This window comes from Peromyscus maniculatus, chromosome 22 (genome assembly GCF_049852395.1).
Source record: "Peromyscus maniculatus bairdii isolate BWxNUB_F1_BW_parent chromosome 22, HU_Pman_BW_mat_3.1, whole genome shotgun sequence".
In the NCBI taxonomy this organism is placed as follows: domain Eukaryota; kingdom Metazoa; phylum Chordata; class Mammalia; order Rodentia; family Cricetidae; genus Peromyscus; species Peromyscus maniculatus.
The window spans coordinates 17,540,281-17,565,450 of NC_134873.1; the positions used below are offsets into that span (position 1 = coordinate 17,540,281).

A 25,170-nucleotide genomic window follows, 5' to 3' on the forward strand; every position below is an offset into this window, starting at 1 on the left:
AGCCCCCACTTACACTTGTTTTGAATTTTACATCTTCGTTCACGCCTTCTAATGGATTTCTTTTGTTGGCATGGGGGGAGGCAAGTTGGTGCTTTGAGCCAGAAGCTCCTGTATCTCAGGCTCGCCTAGCACTTGCTGTGATGCCAAGGATGAGCTTGAACTCCTGACCCTCCTGTTTCCATTTCTCACATGCTGGGGTTACATGAGCGCACCCACATGCCTGGTTTATGTGCTGCTAGGGATCGAACCTAGGGCTTTGTGTATGCTGGGAAAGCGCTCTGCTGAGTTATATCCCCAGCCCCCCTAGTCACCTCTTAAAGGTCCCTCATAGTCCTGCCTCTTTTTCTTTACATTTTATTTATTCTGGTGTGTGTGTGTGTGTGTGTGTGTGTGTGTGTGTGTGTGTGTGTGTGTTGGGGGGGGCGTGCACACCCACACATGCATTCACACATGTGCCATGGTATGTGTGTGGAAATCAGAGGACAACTTGTGGACTGTGGTCTCTTTTTCTGCCATTTGGGGCCTGGGGATTGAACTCAGGTTGTCAGACTTGATGGCAAGTGCCTTTACCCACTGAGCCATTTTGCTGTCCTGAAAATGCAGTTAATACACTTTACCTACCAAGCATGGCAGATTATCAGCACAGTGTGTGGTGGGGCATATTTCATTCCCGGGGAAAGATCACAGTTCAAAACTTAAAGCATGTCATAGTTGGAATATAAAGTCTTTTCCATGGGCTTTTTTTCTAAGACAGGATTTCTTTGTGTAGCTTTGGAGCCTGTCCTGGAATGTACATGTAGACCAGGCTGGCCTCAAACTCACAGAGATCCACCTGCCTCTGCTTCCCGAGTGCTGGCATTAAAGGCATGCACCATCACTGCACGGCCAGGCTTATATTTTGACCACTTAATCTCCAGCTTGTGGCACTATTACTCTCGTGTGTGTGTGTGTGTGTCTGTGTGTGTGTCTGTGTGTGTGTCTGTGTGTCTGTGTGTGTGTGGGTTGGAAGTTAGAAGCTGTCCACCCTGGTTTTTTTGAGACAGGATCTCTCACTGAGACCTAGGGCTCACTGATTATGTTAGTCTCTGTTTCACCAGCACTGTGCCATCACATTTGGCTTTCATTTGTTTGTTTTACATGGGGTTCTGGAGATCAAACTTGGGTCAGCAGAGGTAAGAATAAATATTAAGAGAAGAAATTCCAGCACAATTCTTTATAGACCTTGACAGACAATTCTCAACTTCATATGAAACAACAACAAAAAACAAAACAAAACAAAAAAACCCACAAAAAACTGTAGCATGAATCTTAAAAGTTCTTATTAGTAAAATCAAACCCGAGGCCAGTTATTGGGGTCAATGCTGGTAGATCAGAGAGATAGAACAAGCCACAGTTAGCTCACCTTGCCGGATCCTCAGCTGGTCTCGTTTCCTCAGACTGGAGGCCTCTGAGTCCTCATCCAGAATGGGTCTCAGCTGAACTGTGTTGCTAGAAGCCTGAACGCTTAACCAGCCAAATGCTTAACCAGCCAAATGCTTAACCAGCCAAATGGTAGTTTCTGGTCCTCACGCCTTATACCTTTCTGCTTTCTACCACCACTCTCTGAGATTAAAGGCGTGATGAGTCTGTGCCTGAATCCTAGAACACATGGATTTCTGCCTCTGGAATGCTAAGATTAAAGGCGTGTGCTACCACTGCCTATCCTTTATGTTTAATATTGTGACTGCTCTGTCTCTGACCCCAGATAAGTTTATTAGCATGCACAATATTTGGGGGAATACAATACCAGATTTCCTCTCTTTTTGTCTAAAATTTAAAAAAGCTTATAACTAATACAAGAAAAATTATATCCAGTAAGTATATACAATATACACAGTCAAGATTACATTAACGATGTCTAGTCCATTAACATTTGACAGATTCAGATAAAAACTCCATTATATATATTAACAATGTCCAGTCCAGTAACATCTGATAAACTCAGACCAAAAAATTTTCATTACTTATCTTATTTAAAACAAGTAGTTCCTTTTTTAAAAGTAGATTCCATAATCTCCCTTTTTTATCTTACCATATCCATAAAAAACAGGGTAGCTAAAACAATCCTGAACAATAAAAGAACTTTAGGAGGTCTCACCATCCCTGATTTCAAGTTGTAGTACAGAGCTATAGTAATAAATACTTCATGGTATTGGCATAAAAACAGACACACTGATCAATGGAATCGAACTGAAGACCCTGACATAAATCCACACACATATGAATACCTGATTTTTTATGAAGAAGCCAGAAATAACACACTGGAAAAAAGACAGCATCCACAACAATTGGTGCTGGTCAAACTGGATGTTGGCATGCAGAAGAATGCAAATAGATCCATGTCTATCACCCTGCACAAAACTCAAGTCCAAGTGGATCAAAGACCTTAACATAAAACCAGACACATTGAACCTGATGGAAGAGAAAGTGGGGAGCAGCCTTGAGCTAATTGGCACAGGAGAAGACTTCCTGAACAGAACACCATTAGCACAGGCTCTAACATCAACAGTTAACAAATGGGGCCTCATGGAAGTTTCTAGAAGGCAAAGGACATCATCAATTGGACAAAGAGGCACCCTACAGAATGGAAAAGGATTTTTTTAACCAACTCACATCCTAGAGGACTTATATCCAAAATATATAAAGAACTCAAGAAACTAGATATTTAAAAAATCTAATTTAAAAATGGAGTACAGATCTAAACAGAGATTTCTCAATAGAAGAACTCAAATGGATGAGAAACACTTAAAAATGTGTTCACTGGGCGGTGGTGGCACAAGGGAGGCAGAGGCAGGCAGATCTCTGTGAGTTCGAGGCTAGCCTGGTCTACAGAGCTAGTCCAGGATAGCCAGGGCTACACAAAGAAGTCTTGTCTCAAAAAACAAAAAACAAAAACAAATAAACAAAAAATGTTCAACATCCTTAGCCATCAGAAAAACGCAAATCAAAACTACTTTGAGAGTCCATCTGAAGTGTTATAATGGTTAACAAGGGACACTCGTGTTGGCCAGGACATGGAGCAAGGGGGACACTCCTCCATTGCTGGTGGGAGTGCAAACTTGTACAGCCACTATGGAAAATAGTATAGAAGTTCCCCAGAAAGTTGGGAATTGATCTACCTCAGGATCCAGCTATACCATTCTTGGACATATGCACAAAAGACACTCCATCCTACCACAAAGACACTTGCTCAACCGTATTCATTGTGATTTTATTCATAATAGCCAGAAACTGGAAACAACCTAAAAGTCCCTCAGCAGAAGAATGGATAAAGAAAATGTGATACATTTACACAATGGAGTATTACTCAATTGTTAAAAAAAATGACATCATGAAATTTGCAGGCAAATGGATGGAACTAGAAAAAAATAATCCTGAATGAGGTAACCCAGATCCAGAAAGACAAATATGGTATGTATTTATTTGTAAGTGAATATTAGCCATTAAGTAAATGATAACCAAGCTACAATCTGTAGACCCAGAGATGTTAGGTAAAGAGGAAGGGTTTGTTTGTTTGTTTGTTTGTTTGTTTTTGAGGAGGGGCACATGGACCTCCCTAAGAGGGGGAAATAGAATAGATTTTTATGAGCAGTCTGGGAACTGGTGGGGATTGGAGGGGGGATCAGGTTGAAGGTAGATGAGGTGGAGGGAGAGAGTGCAGGCAGAGATGGCTGGAAATGGGGGTTTGGGGGAGCAGTGTGGAAACCTAGTGCAGGGAAAACTGCCTGTAATCTATGAAGGTGATCCCAATGAGGACTCCTAGTAATGTGGAATATGGAATCTCAACCGTCCAACTTTTGTTGACAGGCAAGGCTTCCAGTATTGGGACTGGGTTGCATTCAATTGAGTTGTTGACCTAGGGGGTCCTATGGAAATCCCCAAACAACCCAGGCTGTTGCTAAGACAAAGGATTGCTCTCTGCAAACTGACAGTTGGGGCACCATTGTTGAGGACAACACCCACACAACTCACTGAATATGGAGAAGTCCAACAGGTGCCTACATAGAGCCTTCACCCCTACATTCTAGTCCCTTTGGTGTGGGAATATGCTCTGCAGAGAAATGTGCACACCAACCCAGCCACAAAAACCTTGACCTACAATTTTGCCTGCAAAATATGCCAGGGAAATAGTGGCACAGAACTTGTGGGAATAGCCAACCAATGTCTGATTTGACCTAAGACCCACTCCACTAGAAGGAACCCACACTGGGCTGGAGAGATGGCTCAGAGGTTAAGAGCACTGTCTGCTCTTCCAGAGGTTCTGAGTTCAGTTCCCCAAAACCACATGGTGGCTCATCTTTAATGAGATCTGGTGCCCTCTTCTGGCCTGCAGGGACACATGCAGACAGAACACTGTATAAATAATAAATAAACCTTTAGGAAAAAAAAAAAAAAAAAAAGGAACCCACACCCAACACTGCATGTGTAATCAAGAACCAGACTTACCAAGCATGGTGGTACATGCCATGCCTTTAAACCCAGCACTCAGGAGGCAGAGGCAGACTGATCTCTAAGTTTGAGGCCAACCTGGTCTACAGAGTGAGTTCCAGAGTTCTAAGACAGCCAGGGCTACAAAGAGAAACTCTGTCTTGAAAAACAAAAACAAGCCGGGCGGTGGTGGCACACACCTTTCATCCCAGTACTCGGGAGGCAGAGGCAGGCGGATCTCATAGAGAAACCCTGTCTCGAAAAACAAAAACAAAAACAAAAAGGACCAGAGACTAGATAACCCAGAGTAAATCCAAATGCTACTGGTAAAAAAAAAAAAAAAGTATCAGTGAAATCATTCCACTCCTATAATATTCTGCTATACTCATAGATCAGTGCCTTATTCAGTCATCATCTGAGAGGCTTCCTCTGGCAGCATATGGTAACCCACAGCAGAGAGAGTAAAAATGAGAGATCTCCATGAAACCCCTCCCCTTAGAACTCACAGAATCAGCCGGGCGGTGGTGGCACAAGCCTTTAATCCCAGCACTCGGGAGGCAGAGGCAGGCGAATCTTTTTGAGTTCGAGTCCAGCCTGGTCTACAAAGTGAGATCCAGGATAGGCTCCAAAGCTACACAGAGAAACCCTGTCTCGAAGAAAAAGAAAAAAAAAAAAAAAAAAGAACTCAGGGAATCCTGAGGAGATTTTAAGAGTCAGAGGGAATGGAGGATATCCAGAGAACAAGGCCTTTCTGAATGAACTAAGCAAGGTGCATATGAGCTTACAGGGACTGAAGCAGAAAGTACAGGCCTTACATGGGTCTGCACCAGGTCCTCTGCATAGATATTATAGCTATCAGCTTAGTATTTTTATGGGACTCCTGACTGTGAGAATGAGTGGGTCTCTGACTCCTGTGCCTGCTCTTGGGGTTCTTTTCCTCCTGTTAGGTTGCTGTGTCCAACTTCAATATGATAGTTTCTGCTTCACCTTATATTTTGTTTTGTCATATTTGGTTATTTAAGCATTTTCATATATTTTGAACATATTCTTTCCTCTCCTCCAACTCCTCCCAGAAGTTCTCAGCCTCCCTACCCACCCAATAGGAGTAGATTTTACTCTCTCTCTCTCTCTCTCCTTCCCTCCCTCCCTCCCTCCCTCCCTCTCTCTCTCTCTCACACACACACACACACACACACACACACACACACACACACACACGATGACTATATAAGATGCCTTGATTATGGTGATCAATATATACATATATCAAAACATCAAGTTGAGGCTGGAGTGGGCTGTTATGCCAGCAATTGGGAGACTGAAGTGTGATAATGTTAAGTTTAAGCCTGGCCCTTGGCATGGTGACATACATCTTTCATCCTAGCTCTTGGGAGGAATAGGCAGGCAGATCACTGGGTCCCAGGTCAGCCTGGTCTACATAGTAACAACTGAGCCAGCCAGAACTACATAGTGAGACTCTTGTCTAAAGAAGAAAGAGAAACAAACAAACATGTAACGTTTTTCCTTTTGTGCTGGGAATGCAACCCAGGGTCTTGAGCATGCTAGATAAACACTTTATCTCTGAGCCACTCTGCAACCTTTAATCGCTCAGAAAAGTATTCATTTGTTGTTTTGGTTTTGTTTTTTGTTTTCCAGACAGGGTTTCTCTGTGTAGCTTTGGAGCCTGTCCTGGATCTCACTTTGTAGACCAGGCTGGCCTCGAACTCACAGAGATCCACCTGCCTCTGCCTCCTGAGTGCTGGGATAAAAGGAGTGCCCCACCACAGCCCGGCAGAATGAACGCTGTCTTAATAAAGCTTCTATATAAAAATCAAACATATCAATGCAATACCTGTATTTTCCCCAAAATAATCAATTTCATGAATAGGCAAGATACAACAGAATATTACCTGCAAACTAATATTTATAATAGCTAATGTTGGAAATCACTCCATTGTCCGATGGTAGTTATTAATTAATATATGGATATATTTGGGAAGTGTAATACTTTATTGATAAAGTTTTTAAAAAAGGTTTTATTAGAAAGTATTGTGTAGGGACTGGAGAGAGAACTCAGTAGGTAAGACTTCCTCCTGCCCCAGGGCGTGGTGGTACCTGTGGAGGCCAAAAGAGGGCGCCAGATTTTTCTCAACCTGGAGTTACAGACAATTGTGAGTTGCCATGTGGGTGTTGGCACCCAAACTAGGGTTATCAGCAAGAGCAGAAAGTGCTCCTGACTGCTGAGCCCACTCTCCATGTCAATTCTGAGTTTTTACAGTAAGCACTTCTTACTTTTATAAGCAGGATGTATTTATTACTTTTGTAAGCAGGAAATATAAATGAAGTGGTATAAATGTAGGCAGGAGTTGACCATTTTAAGCATGAATGAGAGAAGGATTGAAAATGAGGTTGCCGGAAGATCTGCTCTGCATATTTGAAATAGCTAGTTGAAATGCAAAGGCCGATAGTGCTGACATAAAATAATGGGGAACTAAAGTAGCATGAACAGATATTTAATGAATGCTCGCCACGGTTCAGGAGTTCCAATTGCCTTGGTGCCCACGAGGAGAAAAGGTTAATCCGCAGAGGATGAGCATCCTTCCCCTTGAGACTAAAACAAACTTCGAAATTGTGTGCTCTACATTTTAGGTACATGCATCTTTTAATCCAAAAGAAGTTTGCTAATACACATCATAATTTTATTTTGAGAGAGGGTCTCATTATTGCCCTGGCTGACCTTGAACTCTTGACATTAGCCTACTGAATGATGGGATTATAGGTATATACCACTATGCTGGGTGGGAAAAAAAAAAGCTTGGTTTTTGAGACAGGGTCTTACTGTGTAGCTCTGATCAGCCTCAAACTCAGAGAGATTCACCTTACATGCCTGTTGAAAATGTAGTTTTTTGGGTTTTGTTTTTGTTTGTCAAGACAGGGTTTATCTGTGTAGCCCTAGCTGTCCTGGAGGATCTCTCTGCCTTCTGAGTGCTGGGATTAAAAGCGTGAACTACCACACCACCACCCAGAGGAAATTTAGTTTTTTTGCTTGGTTTTTTATTATTTTATTTTATTTTTTTTCTATAATCAGCTTGATACAGTACAAATTCTTATCCTAATAGTGAAATGTTTCACTAAAGCTTGCCCAGTGATTGGGTAAAACCAAAACTTATTATAAGCCACAGTCATCCTAGGGTCCCCCCTGCTATGTAGCCTCCCTGGTTCTGTGGGTTGCAGTCTGATTGTCCTTTGCTTTATATCTAGTATCCACTTATGAGTGAGTACATACCGTGTTTGTCCTTCTGGGTCTGGGTTTCCTCACTCAGGATGATATTTTCTAGTTCCATCCATTTCCTGCAAATTTCATGCTTCCATTGTTTTTCTCTGCTGAGTAGTACTCCATTGTGTATATGTACCACATTTTTCTTAATCCATTCTTCAGTTGACGGGCATCAAGGTTGTTTCCAGGTTCTGGCTATTATGAATAATGCTGCTATGAACATAGTTGAGCATGTATCTTTGTGGTATGATTGAGCATTCCTTGGGTATAAGCCCAAGAGTGGTATGGCTGGGTCTTGAGGTAGATCGATTCCCAATTTTCTGAGAAACCGCCATACTGATTTCCACAGTGGTTGTACAAGTTTTCACTCCCACCAACAGTGGAGGAGTGTTCCTTTGCTCTGCTACCACTACCGCCCAGAGAAAACTTAGCTTTTTAAAACAAGTCTTTTCGCTGGACATGGAGGGTGGGGTGCAGGCCTTTAATTCCAGCACTCGGGAGGCAGAGCCAGACTGATCTCTGTGAGTTCGAGGCCAGCCTGGTCTACAGAGTGAGATCCAGGACAACCAGAACTACACAAAGAAACACTGTCTTGAAAAACAAACAAAAAAAAACCAAACCAACCAACCAACAAAAAACCAAGTCTTTTAAAATGAAGAGATGAGAAAATGAGTTTCTACAGGATTTCCAAATGAATCCGTGAAGAAGGATTAATTAGTACGTTTAAGGCAGGTGAAATTGGTGATTATGACATTCTCAGGTCAGATGATTGCTCCTTCTCCCCTGATGATACATGTATAATGGCAGAATGAATTTCCATCCCTTACATTCTGCCGTTAGTCTTCCAAGACGAATGGCTTACCCAGAGTCTATTGTACTTTCTTTACACTAACTCGTAGCCAATCTAAATCCTTTCCAAGCACCTTTCCAGGGGCAGTTTTGATGAATCTTCTCGCTTCAGATTCTCCATTGGGCTCGCATCAACTTAAATTTGGACAACTTTTTTGCGTGTCATTTTCGCTCGCGTTAACTATATCACTGGATAATTTCAATGAGTTCTTCTTTATGAGGGTCAAATCGGGTGTGTTTCGGTAAACAGTGTTATGCAAATCAGCAACTATTAATTTTCACGTTAAGCGATTAAAAACAACAACAAAAAGCTTTCTGAGACACTGGTCCCGGGAGCACTGTCTCCCTCCCAAACGGGCAATGTGGGCGGGGATCGTCCCTGGGATCGAGGCTGCGTCTCTCGTTCCTTTTGTCTTGCCGGAGGCTTAGGACTGTCATGGCGCTTTCAAGAAGAGAGAGAGGGAGAAGGCCTTGCCTTCGTCCGGCAGAATCACTCGGGGCACCTCGGCAGGGCGGAGGGTGGACCGCGAGCCGAGGAGACAAGGCTGGCAAGCCGTCCGCCGGAGCCCCGCAAGGGGAGGAGACCCGGCAGGAGGCTGCCCGGAGAGCGCCCGTCTGCGGGAACCGCCCCCCGCCGGCCTGTCCAATGGAAACCTGGCGGCGGTGCGGCACCGCCCATCTGTTGGTCGGGACGCCGCGAGGGCGGGGCCCGCAGTTCGGTTGCGCTGCGGAGCGCAGCTGTGAGGGAGTCGCTGGCGATCGGAGGCCCCGGAACCCGAGCTGGAGCTGAAGCGCAGGCTGCGGGCGCGGAGTCGGGAGGTGAGCGCCGGAGAAGGAGGCCCTGGAGGGAGGGGCTCGCGGAGGGGCGACGGGATCGCCCCGAGCCCGCGGCGCCGGCGGGACCCGGCCGGCGGGTGCTGTCGGGCGGCCCTGCTCCCTCGGGAGTCAGGCCCGGCCCGGCCCGGGCCGGCGCGGCTGACGGGGGCCACCTTGGCCCCCCAGGGCGCCGCCCGCCCTCCTTGGTGTCTCCGGCGTGGCCGCGGCGGCCCGGAATTCTGCGGGCGCGGGTCGGGGGCCCCGGCGTTCTCTTGGAACTCCGGCCGCGAGAGGCGGGGCCGGCGGCGCGGGCGGGGGCGGGGCGGGGGCCCGGGCCGGAGGGCCTGCGGAAGGAAGCGCGGCGTCCGGGCCCGGCCTGCTCGCGGGGCGGCGCGCCGAGCGCGGGGGCGTGGCCTGCGGCCTGACGGCGCGGCGGGGCCGGCCTTTGATGAGGTGGCTGCGGTGCTCCGGCTGCTGTCTGGTGGGGCACTGGGCGCCCGCCGCCGCCGCTTCCTTCCCGATCCTGCCCGGGCGACCTGTTGGAGTGTTGAGATGCTCGGGGCCTCGTGTCCCTGAGCTCGCTTCCTTTCCGACTGTGCACTAGTGCTGACCTCAGAGCGGCCTGCGGCTGCCAGCTAAGTGGGGTGACGCGCAAGTGGGCTCTCAACTAATAATGGAAGCCGGGCGAGCAACTTTGCAAGATAACAGACGATGCCCTGGAGTGAATGTGCTGCTATGTGCCCCCGGGGCAGCTAGAGGCTGCGGGGAGATGGTCCTCACCCATGTCAGGGAGCCTTTCCACGTGTGATCCCTGGTCAACCTGCCCGCAGCCCCGAGGCAGAACCCCCAGTGATGCAGAAGTTTCTGCATCCCGAGTGGGAGTGCTTTCAGATCTTTAGATCTCGTTTTACCTACCGGGACGGGACTGGGGAGGGAAGACACAAGCGAGTGCCTTCCGGGACATTTGTCTCTAACTGATGACAGTCTTCTCTTCGAGTGACCTAACTGTGAAGTGGCTGTGTCCTTGGTCCCGTAGTTTTGGATTCCACAGGGCACAGCTTCCTGTATTGACATTCTACTCGTATCTTCTGTTGTAATCTCGCTAGAAGTTTAATTTAGCGGTTCAGATTTTAGGCACATCGCGTGAACGTAGCTGCTCGAGGAACTGATTGAAACAGACTGCTATTTCCTTAGCCTAACTCATCGTTTCTGTTAGACGACTAAGACGTGCACATAACTTTCTTGGCAGACTAAGGAGAATTTCTAGGGTAGGCAAGGACTTTTCTTAGAAATTAGCTCAGGGAAATATTCTACCAGATTTTTCCCCCTGTGGTGGGGTGTTGCTCTTTGAGTTAACTGGAACGTTGTTTCTCTCTCGATTCGGGTAAAACAGTATAGATTGGGGAGAGAAGTGCAGAAAGGGACAGCGGAGAGAAGTGTATGGTCGGATTGGTGTTGATTGCAGGTTTCTGGTATTCGGAACTGTTTACGTTGGAGTGCAAGTTTACTTTCGGGGTATCACTTTCCTACTAGACAGGACTCCCTTGAGCCTAAGCATGCACATGTTGCAGTTGCTTTTCAGTCTTTGTTTGGTGGTCCTTTTACTTTTTGCATGGATTAATGAAAAATTTAGGATTTTCTTCAAGCAACTCTGCGCCTGTAGAAATGTTACTGTTGAACACTTTTCCCATGAAAAGGTATAGCTTGAATTATTTGTACTTGAAGGATATCAGATGCAGTGCTTCAGAGAATGGGAAAGTCCCAGCCTTTGAGCAGTGTGAATGAAAGGAAAGTTGGAAACTTAAGGTCTTTGATCTTTTTTTCCCTTCCAATTTGTGCTAATTAAGTGCAGGCATTTCATTTAATTCACTGATGTATCTCAAGCACCCACCCAGTGTGTGACCTACTAACCTACAAATGTTACTAAAGATTTCAGTGAGTAAATGAAAAGAAATGCTGTTAAACAATACCCATTTGCCACAGTCACACATCATAAGGAAGGTGAGGCCATTAGGGATGGAGGTCACTCCTGCCAGTCACCTGGCCCAAAGGCAGCTTCAGCCTGTGTGGGAAGGATGGCTAATGTCACTGTTGGTTCTAGTAGAATCCATCAGTTAGACATTTCAGGTAGTTGGCCACGGATGGTGTAGACCCATAGAGCTGTCTCAGTGGAACATTTTGGAGTCTGGAGTCATCTGTTTTGAGTAATGCCCGTGTACCCTAGTCTTTGAGCACAGTGAAAATTGAGGCACATATGGAGAGTCAATGGGGACTGTATTAATTGCATCACTATTTGCTGAGAAGGAATGGGGGGACCCAATTTGATCGTGTGTTTTGGTTTGACCAAAGTGGGTTGTCATTAGCCTTGTGTTTGGCATCTCTGGGTGGTCTTCAGCTGAGGTAACTAACTCCTCTTCTCCAGAAGCAGAAGAGTCATTCATGTTTCAGTATTAGGTAGGAGTAATTCTGATTTTAGATTTAAAGGAAACAAGGGAGATGTATTTTTGAATCTGAAGACGAAGTTAATTAAGACTATTCTTTTTGTTGTTGTTGTTTTTAGAGACAGGGTTTCTCAGTGTAGCCTTGGCTATCCTGGAACTCGCTCTGTAGACCAGGCTGGCCTCGAACTCACAGAGATCCACCTGCCTCTGCCTCTCTGCTGGGATTAAAGGCGTGTGCCACCGCTGCCTGGCACGACTATTAAAGTTTTATAGATGTGTTTTTGACCTCTGTCTTCTCCTGTGTTTGCCCAACCCACGCAGGCTGAGTGTCCATTCCAGCATGTCGGAAGGGGAGTCCCAAACAGTAGTCAGCAGTGGCTCAGACCCGAAGGTAGAATCCTCTTCTTCAGCTCCTGGCCTGACTTCAGTGTCACCTCCTGTGACCTCCACGACCTCAGCTGCTTCCCCAGAGGAGGAAGAAGAAAGCGAAGATGAGTCTGAGATCTTGGAGGAGTCACCCTGTGGACGCTGGCAGAAGAGGAGAGAAGAGGTGAGTGGTGGAGACGGAGTTCTGGGGAGAGTCAGCTGTACTAGTGAGGACTAGAGTGGCTGTCCAGAGGAGCAGACAGGCTGAGTAGGGTGGAGCTGGAAGGTGGTCATGTGGAATACTGCAATGGCAGGTTCCGGAGGTGACTTCTTCATTCCTCTTGAATTGCTTCTCAGGTGAATCAGCGTAATGTACCAGGTATTGACAGTGCATACCTGGCCATGGATACGGAGGAGGGTGTGGAGGTTGTGTGGAATGAGGTACAGTTCTCTGAACGCAAGAACTACAAACTGCAGGAGGTAGGTGATGAGGCCTGGGGGCATTAGAACCAGTACTGAAACAGCTGTTGTTGGTGGGAAGATGACTGGGAGGAGAACTTCGTGGTTGGATCATCTATGGGGAGGGGGAGGGAGTGGCTTTCATATTATTACAGTGATTTGTGAACTGTTCTCTCCGTCTCCCTTGCCAGGAAAAGGTCCGTGCAGTGTTTGATAATCTGATTCAGTTGGAACATCTTAACATTGTTAAGTTTCACAAGTATTGGGCTGATGTTAAAGAGAACAAGGCCAGGGTAAGATTTTTTTTGCCTAGTATTTCCTGAACTCTCTGCCAGACAGCAACTGCATTTACTGCCCTTTTTACATTCAGAGGTTGAAACAGGTGATTTTGAGACAAGAACTAGAAATGTACAGCTGTGGCAGGGAGAGCAGCGCTTCGTCTGCGTCCTGTAGCCTTTCCCAGCTCCAGATGGGGATGAGTGAGCACACGCTTGCTTCTGTGCTTTCTTCCTGCTCTTGAGCCTAACAGAGTGATGTTAAAGAAAAGGAAAGTTGGGGACTGGAGAGATGGCTCAATGGATAAGACTGCTCTTCTAGAGGACCCGGGTTCAATTCCCAGCGCCCACATGGCAGCTCACAACTATCTGTAACTCCAGTTCCAGGGGACCCTCACACAGACAAAACACCAATGCACACAAAATAAAAATAAATTATTAAAAGAAAAGGAAAGTTGAACAAACACAGTTTAACATGTATGTGGTGTAAATGTCACCAGGTGAGAGATAATGTCTAGATTAAAGCCATAACAGGAAGTGCTTTGCTTCCCTAGGTGATTTTCATCACAGAATACATGTCATCTGGAAGCCTTAAACAGTTTCTGAAGAAGACCAAAAAGAACCACAAGACCATGAATGAAAAGGTACGGAGCGAGGCCAGCCATAGTTCAGTGGCAGCAGAGGCAGGTCGGTCTTGAGTTCAAGGCCAATGTGATCTGCAGAGTTTCAGGACAGCTAGGGCAATCTAGTGAGAAGGCCCTGGAGGAGGGCGGGTCGAGAGGGGAGGAGCAAGGGGGAGAGAGAATATCACCTGCTGATCCCTGGACCAAACTCCTTTCCAGGCTTGGAAACGCTGGTGCACACAGATTCTGTCTGCCCTAAGGTAGGTAATATCTGGTTAGTTTTCCCCCAGTATCTCCTGATTTATTTCCTTAAACAGACTGCAAGGCACTACTCTGCTTTTCTGTTCTGCCTCTCCCCAATTTCTTTGAGTCACGTGCTGACAAGATTAGCTCCCCCTTATGGGGTCCTCCTAATGTCCTAATCACTGCAGTGACCCTGCCTCATTCTCCTAGTGCTTATCCTAATTAAGTCACCTGGCATAATAGAGATTCAGAGTACAGGGATTATCATTATGGTGTCCAGGAGGAGACCTGGCCCTTGCTCCTCTTAACCCTTGGGTTCCCCCTGCCCTTAATTTCCTAGTGGCCCCTCTAACAGCCCAGTGCCCCCACAGCTACCTGCACTCCTGTGACCCTCCCATCATCCATGGGAACCTGACCTGTGACACCATCTTCATCCAGCACAACGGACTCATCAAGATTGGCTCTGGTGAGGGGAGGGAGAGATTCTGGGCAGGGGAGCCTCGGGAATTTGGGAACCATGGGGGTAAGGTAAAAGGCATGGGAGACCAGCGAATTTTGAGGTGTGGGCTGGTGATAAGAGAGGCTTTTAGTAGAGAGAATTCATAGGGAGAGACCAATGAGTGGAAATGGGGTAGGATGTACAATCTTGTACTTCTTGGTGAGAAACTTGGACTAATGCAGAGAAATTGATAGGAGGCTGGGAAAGGGCAAGAGATGGCTCTGAGGTCTGACTTGAGCCCTTTGGGCCAAACCCTACCAAAGAGGTTCCAGACTGTGCCTGCTGTGAGTGCTTCCATTTGCCGTGTATCTGTGTGCAGTGACATTTATTTCCGTGTGCCGTGTCTGTGTGTGGTTACCATTTGTCTGGGGCTTGGCTGCTCCATCGCTCACAACTTTTCTCTGTTTTCCTCCCTCCCGCTTACGGGCTGCTCTGTTCCCAACAGTCTTTCATAGGATTTTTGCTAATGGTGAGAGCTCCCTCTGCCCCACTTGGGGCTCTGTTTGTGCTCCTGCTGCTCCCTCTGCGGCTGCCCAGTGCATGCAGTCGTGGGAGCCAGGCCTGTTCCCCGCTTCCCTGCCTAGTTCTGCCTGCCGAGCTTCTGCCCCGCCAGCCCTCCACCTGCTTGTCCCTTTGTGACCTGCTTGTTTCCCGTGGATTCTGCCTGGCTGGGCACTTCCTCTTAGTCAGACTCCCCCCATCATCCGCTGGCTCCCCAAATCATACTGTGCTCCTAGATTCTCTGTGGCGTGTAGTCATTGTTACAATCAGAGTGAGTCCAGCCTGGCCCTGGTTCCTCGTTCAGTCCTGTGGTAGGTGATGTTGAGGAAAAGGTTTTGGACAAGAGTCTGACGTTTTGGTGGATTAAAAGTGAAACTGATTTCAGGGTATTGGTTCACTTTTGAGGTATTTTTTTGAGTTTCAGTCAACACAGACGGGTAAGGAAGAGGCTAGCTCCTTGGTTGTATGTTAATGCTGCTTTGCCTTTATCCAGGTTCCTGAGGTCTCCAGTTGTCCCATAGTAGGAAGGGCTGCCTGTGTTTTATGTTCATTGCAAGGCGGACGAAATCAGATAAAACCTAGCATTTTCATAGGCCTATGAATTTGATAGATGGGACTTTGGAAAGATGAGCAGGTCATAAATGAAAGCTTGTCTTTTGACTGTGTTCCTTGATGAGCCTGAAGCCTCAGTGTGTGTCTGTACAGTGTGTAGACTTGGTTGTTCCCGAGTTAGGGGCCTTGGGCTGCAGAGAGGGACGTAGGTGGTGTTCGTACGTAGTCTATGGCTCAGAACTGGGGAGTGGTAGGTTTGTGTCCGTGGAGTATTAGAAAGGACACTTGAGGAGAATCATGGCTTTTGCAGCCTCTCTGGAGTAAGATCATGCTTTGGTGGTGGTCAGATTGTGGGTGTCTCCCTACTCCTAGTGGCCCCTGACACCATCAACAATCACGTGAAGACGTGCCGGGAGGAGCAGAAGAACCTGCACTTCTTTGCGCCAGAGTATGGAGGTGAGGACCTTGCCTCTCTGCCCCAGTCTCAAACCCTCTTAAAAAAAAAAAAAAATCACAGTCCCTCAGATTGTGCCCCTCCAGCACTCCCTCCCTGGTGGAGCCACCCCAGAGATACAGGGATATTACAACCAAACTTCATCTCTCTGAACTTGCATACATTTTACACAGACATGTGTTTTCTCTAGAAGTCACTAATGTGACAACAGCGGTGGACATCTACTCCTTTGGCATGTGTGCACTGGAGGTGAGCGACTCGAGGGAAGGGAAAAGACACAGAAGGGAAGTGCGGGGAGGGATTGTGGGAACACGGGTGGGTTTGTTTCTTAGACCTCATGCTCCCTTTGGGTTCCTCCTCCCTGCAGATGGCTGTGCTGGAGATTCAGGGCAATGGAGAGTCCTCATATGTGCCACAGGAAGCCATCAGCAGCGCCATCCAGCTCCTGGAAGATTCACTACAGAGGGTAAGAGTCAGTGGGGTCAGTTCCGTCCTTGCTGATTTTCAAGTGCTTTCAGGCTTATATCCCTCTTGGGATATGTTCTAAGAGAAAAAGAGGAGAATCACAGTAGAAAAGATTAAACTGTACCATTTTCCTGTGAAGGGGTTCCAATAGGTAGAATTGAGGATAAAAAGTGTTTCCTAGTTAAGTATATCTACATAGGGGTGAGCTGATTTGATGGTTACCTCGGTCAGTTGCTATACACAATAATCTTGGCATTCTAAAGTAAATTTAAATACAAACCAGTCATTTTGGATTTTATATTTAATGAGCTAAGATTTAAAGGATGAAGGAATTATGAATCAGTAGGTAGATTAACTATAGTGAGACAGGACAGTCTGAACAAGAACAGTTAACGCAGGTCAGACATAGAGACATACACTTTATAGTCCCAGCACTTGGGAGGTGGAGGTAGGAGGATCAGGAGTTCAAGGCCAGCCTAGGCTACGTTACAGCCTGCCTCAGAAACAAAACAACAGCCAGGCGGTGGTGGCGCACACCTTTAATCCCAGCACTTGGGATGCAGAGGCAGGCGGATCTCTGAGTTTGAGGCCAGCCTGGGAATAAAAGGAGTTCCAGGACAACCAGAACTACACACAGAGAAACCCTGTCTCCAAAAACCAAAACAAAACCAACCAAACAAACAAACAAAAAACAAGGAAGGAACAGTTAACCGAGACAGTAATGGGGAGCAAGGAAGCAGCATCGGTCTAGTCGAAAAGTTAATAGAGTGGGATCAGGTTCCAGTTCATTAGGATGGGATAGTTGGGTAAAAGATCAGGTCTGTGACTTTGTTGGCCTTTAAAACTGAAAGTAAGAAAGCATGTTGCCATGCGACTTGATCAAAGGCAGAAAAGGAGGTAGAATGGTTAGAGAGAGCATGAGAAAGGGCTGGAGAGATGGCTCAGTGGTTAAGAAAGCTTAGAGTGAATTCAGGATTGAGAGGTAAAAGAGGTTGTGATAATAGTCTAGTGACACAAAAATATGGTGACTATTACTTAGTTTACTAGTTTGCTAAGTTTGGGAAGGGAAAAACTAAATTTGGCAAAGTTCTAAAAAAAGTTGGCCATGAATGAGCTAATATAATAAAACAAAACTATATATATATATATATATATATATATGAAATACCAAGTCTCAACATTAAAGAAAAAGTATTGTGCTTGGGGAGTAGAAAAGTAATAACCAAGCCAGGCATGGTGGCTCATGCCTGTAATCCCAGCACTTCAAAGGCTGAGGCAGGAGAATTGTGAGTTCAAAGCCAACCTGGGCTATATAGTGAGTTCCAGACCAGCTTAAGCCACTTAATGAGACCATGTCCCCCAAAAATAAAAGTCTAAAATGAAAAACAAACCAGAAAGACAGTGAATGACAATTTTTTTCATTACTATATATATATTTAACATCCTTTCAGGAAATATGTCAATGTTTCCCCAACAGTGTTGACTTCCAGGTATGTACAAGACCTCTTACTAGGTCTAATGAAAGTTACAGGGTGTGAGAGGCTTGCGGGATGCCTGTTCCAGTCTCTTGTTCTCTTACAGGAGTTTATTCAGAAGTGCCTGCAGTCCGAGCCTGCCCGAAGACCGACAGCCAGAGAGCTCCTGTTCCACCCAGCACTGTTTGAAGTGCCCTCACTCAAACTGCTCGCTGCTCACTGTATTGTGGGACACCAACGTGAGTCCCCTGGGCCCTACTAGAGATTGGTACTGGGACTGAATCCATGCTAAACAGAGATTACTAGGATTTTCTTCCAACCTGGGGCTTCCATCCCTGGCATGGTGTCTTTATTCTATTACAAAGGGATTCATTACTGCTCCTGTGCCTCTAAGCCTTGAGTGAAGAAGCAATTCTGTCTTTGTATAATTCCACCCCATTACACCCACAGACATGATCCCAGAGAACGCTCTGGAGGAGATCACCAAAAACATGGATACCAGTGCTGTCCTAGCTGAAATCCCTGCTGGGCCAGGACGAGACTCAGTGCAGACTTTGTGAGTCACCAGCTGAGAGGGTCTGAAGGGCATAGATTGCCCACTCTCCCTCTGAGGCTCTGGAATGCTCATGCCCTTTCCTCCCTTCAGGTACTCTCAGTCACCGGCCCTGGAGTTGGACAAATTCCTTGAAGATGTCAGGTGAGAGGAGGCGGTGGATTGTGTGAGGAAGCAGGGCAGGTGCCCCCCGAGACTTCACGTTTGTGTGACTCATGTCGTCTCCCCCAGGAATGGGATCTACCCTCTGACAGCCTTTGGCCTACCTCGGCCTCAGCAGCCACAGCAGGAGGAGGTGACGTCACCAGTTGTGCCCCCGTCGGTCAAAACCCCCACTCCTGAGCCAGCTGAGGTGGAGACACGCAAGGTGGGACCCTGGGTGACTGTGTCTGTGGCTGTGGGGGCAGAGACGTTCAGGCCACCACGTTCTTCTGTGGCCGGAAAGGCTTCTGGGTGCCGCCGTTTCCAGCTGCCTGCTGTCTAGAGGCTGCCTCTCTTGTGTTCCAGGTGGTGCTGATGCAGTGCAACATCGAGTCAGTGGAGGAGGGGGTCAGACACCACGTGAGTCGGGGCTGCAGGGCTGCGGGGGGCTGTGGGGGCCGCGGGGCCGCGGGGGGAAGAGGAGCCTCATTCCGATTGTCCCTCTCTAGCTAACACTTCTGCTGAAGCTGGAGGACAAGCTGAACCGGCACCTGAGCTGTGACCTGATGCCAAGTGAGGTCCCCTTTCTTTTGGAGGAGGGAGGCCCTGCCCTTTGAGGGGACGTGTCAGGGAGGGAGGGAGATTCACAGCATGACTGTCCAGCTCCTGAATGGGTGGTCTGAGGGGGACCCCGGGGACCCCGCCCCGTGCTCATCACCCCTGCCCTCTTCCGGCAGATGAGAACATCCCTGACCTGGCGGCCGAGCTGGTGCAGCTGGGCTTCATTAGTGAGGTGAGTGAGGTTCCTGCCCCCCCCTCCGCCCGCCCTTCCTTCCTCCCTCCCTCCCTTCCTCCCTCCCTCCCTGCCCGCGCTCCCAGCCCTGTCTCACCGAGCAATTCTTCCTCAGGCCGATCAGAGCCGCCTGACCTCGCTGCTGGAGGAGACCCTCAACAAGTTCAATTTTGCCAGGAACAGCACCCTCAACCCAGCCGCCGTCACCGTCTCCTCGTAGAGCTCTCTTGAGCCAGACCCCGAGTGTGGCTGCCCTTCCTCCTCCCCAGTCAGTATTACCTGTGAAGCCCCGTCTCCCCTATTCTTCAGGAGGGCTTGGGCGCCCTGGTTGAGCTCCATCCTGCCCCGCCCTCCTCCCCTCTGCAGGGCTTGGGGCGCCCTGGTTGAGCACCATCCTGCCCCGCCCTCCTCCCCTCTGCAGGGCTTGGGGCGCCCTGGTTGAGCTCCATCCTGCCCTCCCCTCTCCTCCCCTCTGCACTTTGTTTACTTGTTTTGCACAGACGTGGGCCCGGGCCCGGGCAGCCACCTCGTAGCTGGGGCGGTGGCTGACCTGCTGGCCCCTGCCCTGCCTGTGTGGACAGGAGGCCCACGGGCACTGGGGGAGCCGACTTCTACGATCCCGCCGGGGCGGATGGGCGGGACAGAGAGAGAGGTGGTGCTGCGGGGGTGGCCCCGGGGGCCATTCGAATCGCCTCGGTTGCTGCTGTAATAAAGTCTACTTTTTGCTAAAAGCGTCGCTTGGTGTTTGGCGGCTCATTGGGTGGCACCGCTGCCCGGGCGGGGCGGGGCCTCGGCGGGGCGGGGCTGCTCAGGTGGAGCTGCCTTGCGGCGGCGCGGAAGCTGGACTCCGGGTCGGCGGCCGGGTCCAGGTAGGGCGGCCGGGTGGTGGCGGGGGCAGAGCGGCCCACGATGAGGTGCTGCCGCCTCTGCGTCTTCGGTAAGTTGCACGGCTTAGCCCACCTGTAGCTCCTCGGCGACCCACGCGCCCGCCGTGGCCGGCCCCGCCCGCACGGCTAAGGCCCGCCCCTCCCCCTACTTTTCAGACGCCGCCCGCGGGCCCAGGCGGCTGATGCGCGTGGGCCTCGCGCTGCTCCTGGTGGGCCACGTGAACCTTCTGGTGGGGGCTGTGCTGCATGGCACTGTCCTGCGGCATGTGGCCAACCCCCGTGGCGCGGTCACGCCGGAATACACCACGGCCAATGTCATCTCCGTGGGTTCGGGGCTGCTGGTGAGCGTGGCGGGCGGATGGACCGGCAGGCGGGGGAATGGGCGCAGGGAAACAGCGAACCATCGGCTTGTTGCTTCCGCAGAGCGTTTCCGTGGGACTTGTGGCCCTCTTGGCATCCAGGAACCTTCTTCGCCCACGACTGGTGAGAGGGGTGGAGGTGTCCCAGCTCTGCCTCAACTAGGGAAACTCGTGTCTAAGCCCCTGGGAAACAAACGTAGCCGGGCTGTTCACCCGGGTCTTCTACCCCGCTAGCACTGGGCCCTTCTGGCGCTGGCCCTAGTGAACCTGCTTTTGTCTGCTGCCTGCTCCATGGGCCTCCTCCTTGCTGTGTCGCTCACGATTGCCAATGGTGGCCGCCGCCTTATTGCTGACTGCCACCCGGCACTGCTGGATCCGTCCATTCCTCTGGACCAGGGGCCTGGACACACCGACTGCCCCTTTGATCCCACCAGAATTTACGTGAGCGTATTCTTGTTCCCAAACTTTGGTGGTCCTCACCTTTGCCCCGTGTGCTCTCCTGCCCCATTCCAAGCCTAGCCCTCCGTTCCTTTGTGGTTGTAGGACACAGCCCTGGCTCTCTGGATCCCCTCTCTGTTCATGTCCGCAGCCGAGGCTGCTCTTTCTGGTTACTGTTGTGTGGCTGCACTCACCCTCCGGGGAATCGGGCCCTGCAGGAAGGAAGAGTTGCAGGGACAGGTAAGGAAGAGGAACAGGAAGGGTCGGTTCCGTAGCCTGGCTGTGCAGATCGGAGCTGTGTGCCACTGAAGGCCCAGGTACTGAATCCACCCTCTGCTGCAGCTGGAGGAGCTGACAGAGCTCGAACCTCCTGAGTGTAGGAGGCAGGAAAACGTGAAGCTACTCCATCGTCCTCAGGATTTCCAGGCTTCACAGAGAACCTGGGTTTAGGACAGGTAGGAGGCCCTGGGGTGGGATGCATTCTTGGCCCCGGGGCCAGGTTTCTGCTATGTTGATTGCTCTGATTCAGGTCGGCTCTTTCTTTATCGGGCAGGTGCTCTTCTGAGGCGCAGTCCACAGGTGTTTTCTACTACAAGGGGCCCTGACTCCAGGGTGATATAAATAATTGTAATAAAAGAACTGGTTTTTGTCTCCTGCCTGATTACAATTACTTTCAGAGTAAAGGGCGCCCGTAGATCAAAGAATACAGCAGTCTCCACTACTTACAGAACTTTAATGAGGGGCAGAGCTCAATGTCTCCGCCACCGCCGCCCCAGTCACTGAAAAGAAAAGCTGGTGCTGGGGAGCCCGCCACACCACTGGCTGATGAATTTGAGCACGTCCTGGCACACTGGGCTGTGGGAGGTCTGTGAGCAAAGGGAGAGCCAGCTAGGGGCCACCGGCTCCGCGCGTCATGAGGAGCAGGCTCTGTGCCCGCCTTGTGGACAGTCCTGCCTGTGGTGCCGCCACCCTGCACCCCACTCCCCCACCCTGCTCCCCACTCCCCACCCTGCCCCCCACTCCACCCTGCCCCCCACTCCCCGCCCCGCCCCCACTCCCCCGCCCCCCACTCCCCCACCCCGCCCCCCACTCCCCCACCCCGCCCCCCACTCCCCACCTGCCCCCTACTCCCCACTCTGCCCCCCACTCCCCACCTGCCCCCCACTCCCCACTCTGCCCCCCACTCCCCACCCTCTACCCTGCCCCCCACACTCCCACCCTGCCCCCCACTCCCCCACCCCGCCCCCCACTCCCCCACCCTGCCCCCCACTCCCCACCATTCTCTGTACCCTCGTCCTTAAGACCGGCTCCCTGTCTAACCTTAATGGCCATAAGAAACTTGTTCCAGTTGTCTTTGTTAGCAGCCTTCCCTGGGCGCTTAAATTCAATTTTGTTCCTCAGAATGGGGTAACCTGTGGTGGAAGATAAGATGATGGGAGCTGGGCCAGGGTGGCGCACGCCTTTAATCCCAGCACTCGGAAGGCAGAGCCAGGCGGATCTCTGTGAGTTCGAGGCCAGCCTGGTCTACAGAGTGAGATCCAGGACAGCCAGGGCTGTTAACACAGAGAAACCCTATCTCGAAAATCAGTTTAAAAAAAAAAAAAAAGGTGCTGGCGTTTGCAAGGGGATGGGAAGGGTGAACAGCGGCCTGGGGGTAGAGTGGGATGGATGGATGGATGGATGGATGGTCGGTCCTGTCACTGAATGTGCATTTTCAGGGTTTCTCTGTGTAACATTCCTGGCTGTCCTCGAACTCACAGAGATCCGCCTGCCTCTGCCTCCCGAATGCTGGGATCAAAGGCCTGCGCCACCACCGCCCGGCTGAAATGCATTTTTGATGCTGCTTTCCCCTCCTTTCTGCTTGCCGTGGGATGTGGGGGGATGTGGGCTTCCGTACCTGTAATGAGGCAGGGCAGTGCTCGCACTCCAGTGCTCGCTGCTACTAGGGAGGCCTCATAGACCCCACGCTCATCCCGGGGCAGAACCTGTTCCAGCCGCTGATCCATCGAGACTGTGAGCACCCAGTCTCGGACCTCTTCTCGCTGGGCCTCCTGGGAAAGAGACTCGGTAGCACCAGCTTCCCATGGGGCCGGGGGGCTTGGGGCGGTGGCGAGGATGGCCTTCCTGAGCCTCCGCCACACGTCGGCTTTAGCTATAAGTAGCCCACCCTGGATCTGAAGGACATTGTCACTGCCTCTACTCTCCCTGAGCGGTAGTGAAGGCTGAGGTCACTGACAGTTAGCAACCCGAAGCCACGCTCCCTTCTCAGTGCCAGCCCCCTGGTGACACCTTACCGGTACATGCTGCTTGGCCGGCAGTGGCACCTCAAAGGGGATGTCTGTGTCCTGGAAGTCCGAGTGGTCAAGGGCGTCCAGAGTCCCCTCTTCGATGGCCTGTGACAGAACAGTCAACCAGGAGATGGACAGGCACAGCCCGTGACGGGCAGAGAGAGCATCCCGAGCTCGGGACGGCTCTCCTACTTACGTCAGTCAGATCCAGAAATCGGTTGAGGAAAATGAAAGCCATATTTTCCCAGCCAACCTCCTAGAAGAGAAAAGTTGCACATGGGTTTGAGGTTGAGTACTTCCCTGGGGGCCAGGGGGCTGCTCCAGGAGGAGGCTGCCTGTCCTCGGCGTCAGCCCCTCGCTCAGCTCTGCTCAGCTCTGCTCAGGGCGGGCAGCCTCCATCCTCCACCTCTGACTTCCTCGTTTCTCCGGCCCCGCCCTTCCCTCGCCCGGCTCACCTTGGCAGCCGTGCCCGCTTCGTAAAAGGCCTTGTCCGCAGGTAACAGCTGGGTGTGGCGCAGGAGCGAAACAGAAAGCCTGGCAGCTACGGTTTCCTGTGGATTAAAGACAGGCAGAGGTTACCATCCTGGTCCTGTGGTGACGGAGCTACCAGACCCGTGAGCCTGTAACCAGGACAGCCGCGGAGCGGGAAAACCAGCAAGCAGCTCTGAGCCCCTCTAGATCTCAGGCTGTCCCGGCCTTCGTCCTTTCCATCAGTATAACATAACCCACTCAGGTTATGTACAGGGCTCTTCTACTTCCGGGAGTTGACCAAGTACATGAAATGTATGCACAGTTGTAACCAAATAAGTCAGAAGTGTACTTTCAGGAGGCACATTAAAAACTATCCTATCTGGGCTGGAGAGGTGGCTCAGCGGTTAAGGGCACTCATTGTTCTTCCAGAGGTCCTGAGTTCAATTCCCAGCAACCACATGGTGGCTCACAACCATCTGTAATGAGATCTGGCGCCCTCTTCTGGCCTGCAGGCAGGACACTGTATACATAATAAATCTTAAAAGAAAAGAAAAAAGCTTCCAAAAAAAATCTATCATGTGTGAGTGTTTCAACGTAATGAGACTGGTAGAACTGTGGGCAGAGCCCTATGGTCAGAACAGTAGAGGAAAAAACTCATCTCAGCAAGTGTTAAGGGCGGATTAGAAAGAAGAGATGCACAAAGGAAACGTGGCAGTCGAGGAGCCTAAGCTGGAAGACCCAGAACTTGGACTGTGTGGCCTCCTAGGTCTGAAGGTGCATTCTTGTGACTGGGGGCTCCGCACTGGATCGCTCTGGTTGCATCTTACCAGCTGTTTGATGCTCTGGGCTGCAGATCGGGTCGCGTAGTAATGAGCAATCAGCAGCATCACCTCAAACTCCTCATGAGCGGCCGAGTTTGCTTCGCTGGACTTCACCAGGTTTTCACACTAGAAAAGGGGGGGGCGTACATCTAGGCTCAGGTTGGGGGGCCCAGGAGGGTTGTGGGGTGGTCACTGCTGGCCACTAGGGAGACCAGGACAGAAGGGACTTCTTATTTCACTGTTGACCCTTGCTTACCAGGTTGAAGAGGACATCCCGAAGGTCAGCCCAGCTATGGTAGGCCTCGGCATTGTTGGTCCCAGGAGAGCTAACCATGTCAGTGAAGATCCTTTTGTAGATGTTGAAGTTCTAGAGGTCGAGGGGGAAGGAGACCCGAGTGAGGGAGCTGTGTGTGTAGGAGCTAAGGCTGACGGGGGAAGAAGAGTCATAAGAAAAACAAACGAACAAACAAACAAAAAAACCATTTTGGCAGGAGGACCAGGATTTCAAGGTTATCTAGGCTCCACAGTGAGTTCCAGGGTGGCCTGGCCTGCAGAAGGTCCTGATTCAGAAAACATCATATTAGCTGGTGTTCAGTGAGTGTGGGCAAATATATAAATGTGAGTACAGCCACGACGTTAACAGGCTAATAGTCCAGA

At 50.0% G+C, this 25,170-nt stretch overlaps 3 protein-coding genes across 12 annotated transcripts in view; 2 read left to right on the forward strand and 1 right to left on the reverse strand.

Moving 5' to 3' along the window:
- Window positions 1-19,980, forward strand: part of Nrbp1 (nuclear receptor binding protein 1) — a 25,626-nt gene extending 5,646 nt beyond the window's left edge. Inside the window, exons 1-20 of one of the 7 annotated variants that reach the window (XR_013047246.1) lie at window positions 9,281-9,412; window positions 12,172-12,400; window positions 12,574-12,696; window positions 12,867-12,968; window positions 13,505-13,594; window positions 13,793-13,833; window positions 14,188-14,282; window positions 14,761-14,784; window positions 15,741-15,824; window positions 16,013-16,071; window positions 16,190-16,288; window positions 17,869-18,001; window positions 18,213-18,318; window positions 18,409-18,459; window positions 18,547-18,682; window positions 18,823-18,876; window positions 18,966-19,029; window positions 19,194-19,249; window positions 19,365-19,562; window positions 19,616-19,980. Coding sequence is in view for 4 of the 7 variants with exons in the window: in XM_076559291.1 (XP_076415406.1) it covers window positions 12,191-12,400; window positions 12,574-12,696; window positions 12,867-12,968; window positions 13,505-13,594; window positions 13,793-13,833; window positions 14,188-14,282; window positions 14,761-14,784; window positions 15,741-15,824; window positions 16,013-16,071; window positions 16,190-16,288; window positions 17,739-17,777; window positions 17,869-18,001; window positions 18,213-18,318; window positions 18,409-18,459; window positions 18,547-18,682; window positions 18,823-18,876; window positions 18,966-19,029; window positions 19,194-19,249; window positions 19,365-19,469 (1,671 nt within the window). In the remaining 3 variants the exon portion in view is untranslated. Of the gene's footprint in view, window positions 1-9,280; window positions 9,413-12,171; window positions 12,401-12,573; window positions 12,697-12,866; window positions 12,969-13,504; window positions 13,595-13,792; window positions 13,834-14,187; window positions 14,283-14,760; window positions 14,785-15,740; window positions 15,825-16,012; window positions 16,072-16,189; window positions 16,289-17,738; window positions 17,778-17,868; window positions 18,002-18,212; window positions 18,319-18,408; window positions 18,460-18,546; window positions 18,683-18,822; window positions 18,877-18,965; window positions 19,030-19,193; window positions 19,250-19,364 lie in introns of those variants that run through there. The other 6 variants (XM_076559291.1, XR_013047247.1, XM_015988966.3 and 3 more) reach the window with 6 other exon arrangements.
- Window positions 19,981-20,038: 58 nt separating this feature from the next.
- On the forward strand, window positions 20,039-21,587 carry Krtcap3 (keratinocyte associated protein 3). 3 transcript variants are annotated; one of them, XM_076559295.1, is made up of 7 exons: window positions 20,039-20,186; window positions 20,293-20,477; window positions 20,560-20,619; window positions 20,730-20,936; window positions 21,039-21,173; window positions 21,276-21,388; window positions 21,463-21,587. In XM_076559295.1, exons 1-6 carry the CDS (start codon window positions 20,159-20,161, stop codon window positions 21,381-21,383), a joined length of 723 nt encoding a protein of 240 aa, XP_076415410.1. In that variant the 5' UTR covers window positions 20,039-20,158; the 3' UTR covers window positions 21,384-21,388; window positions 21,463-21,587. The 3 variants fall into 3 exon arrangements, with proteins under 3 accessions (XP_076415410.1, XP_042123036.1, XP_076415409.1); XM_042267102.2 differs by having other exon boundaries at window positions 21,487-21,587; XM_076559294.1 differs by having other exon boundaries at window positions 21,276-21,387; window positions 21,482-21,587.
- Window positions 21,011-25,170, reverse strand: part of Ift172 (intraflagellar transport 172) — a 39,883-nt gene continuing 35,723 nt past the window's right edge. The window contains exons 41-49 of one of the 2 annotated variants that reach the window (XR_006067076.2): window positions 24,770-24,880; window positions 24,520-24,639; window positions 23,677-23,772; window positions 23,418-23,477; window positions 23,228-23,326; window positions 22,831-22,984; window positions 22,254-22,345; window positions 21,660-21,799; window positions 21,011-21,145 (exon numbers count right to left, since the gene is read on the reverse strand). Coding sequence is in view for 1 of the 2 variants with exons in the window: in XM_006995513.4 (XP_006995575.1) it covers window positions 21,710-21,799; window positions 22,254-22,345; window positions 22,831-22,984; window positions 23,228-23,326; window positions 23,418-23,477; window positions 23,677-23,772; window positions 24,520-24,639; window positions 24,770-24,880 (822 nt within the window). In the remaining variant the exon portion in view is untranslated. Of the gene's footprint in view, window positions 21,146-21,647; window positions 21,800-22,253; window positions 22,346-22,830; window positions 22,985-23,227; window positions 23,327-23,417; window positions 23,478-23,676; window positions 23,773-24,519; window positions 24,640-24,769; window positions 24,881-25,170 lie in introns of those variants that run through there. The other variant, XM_006995513.4, reaches the window with a different exon arrangement.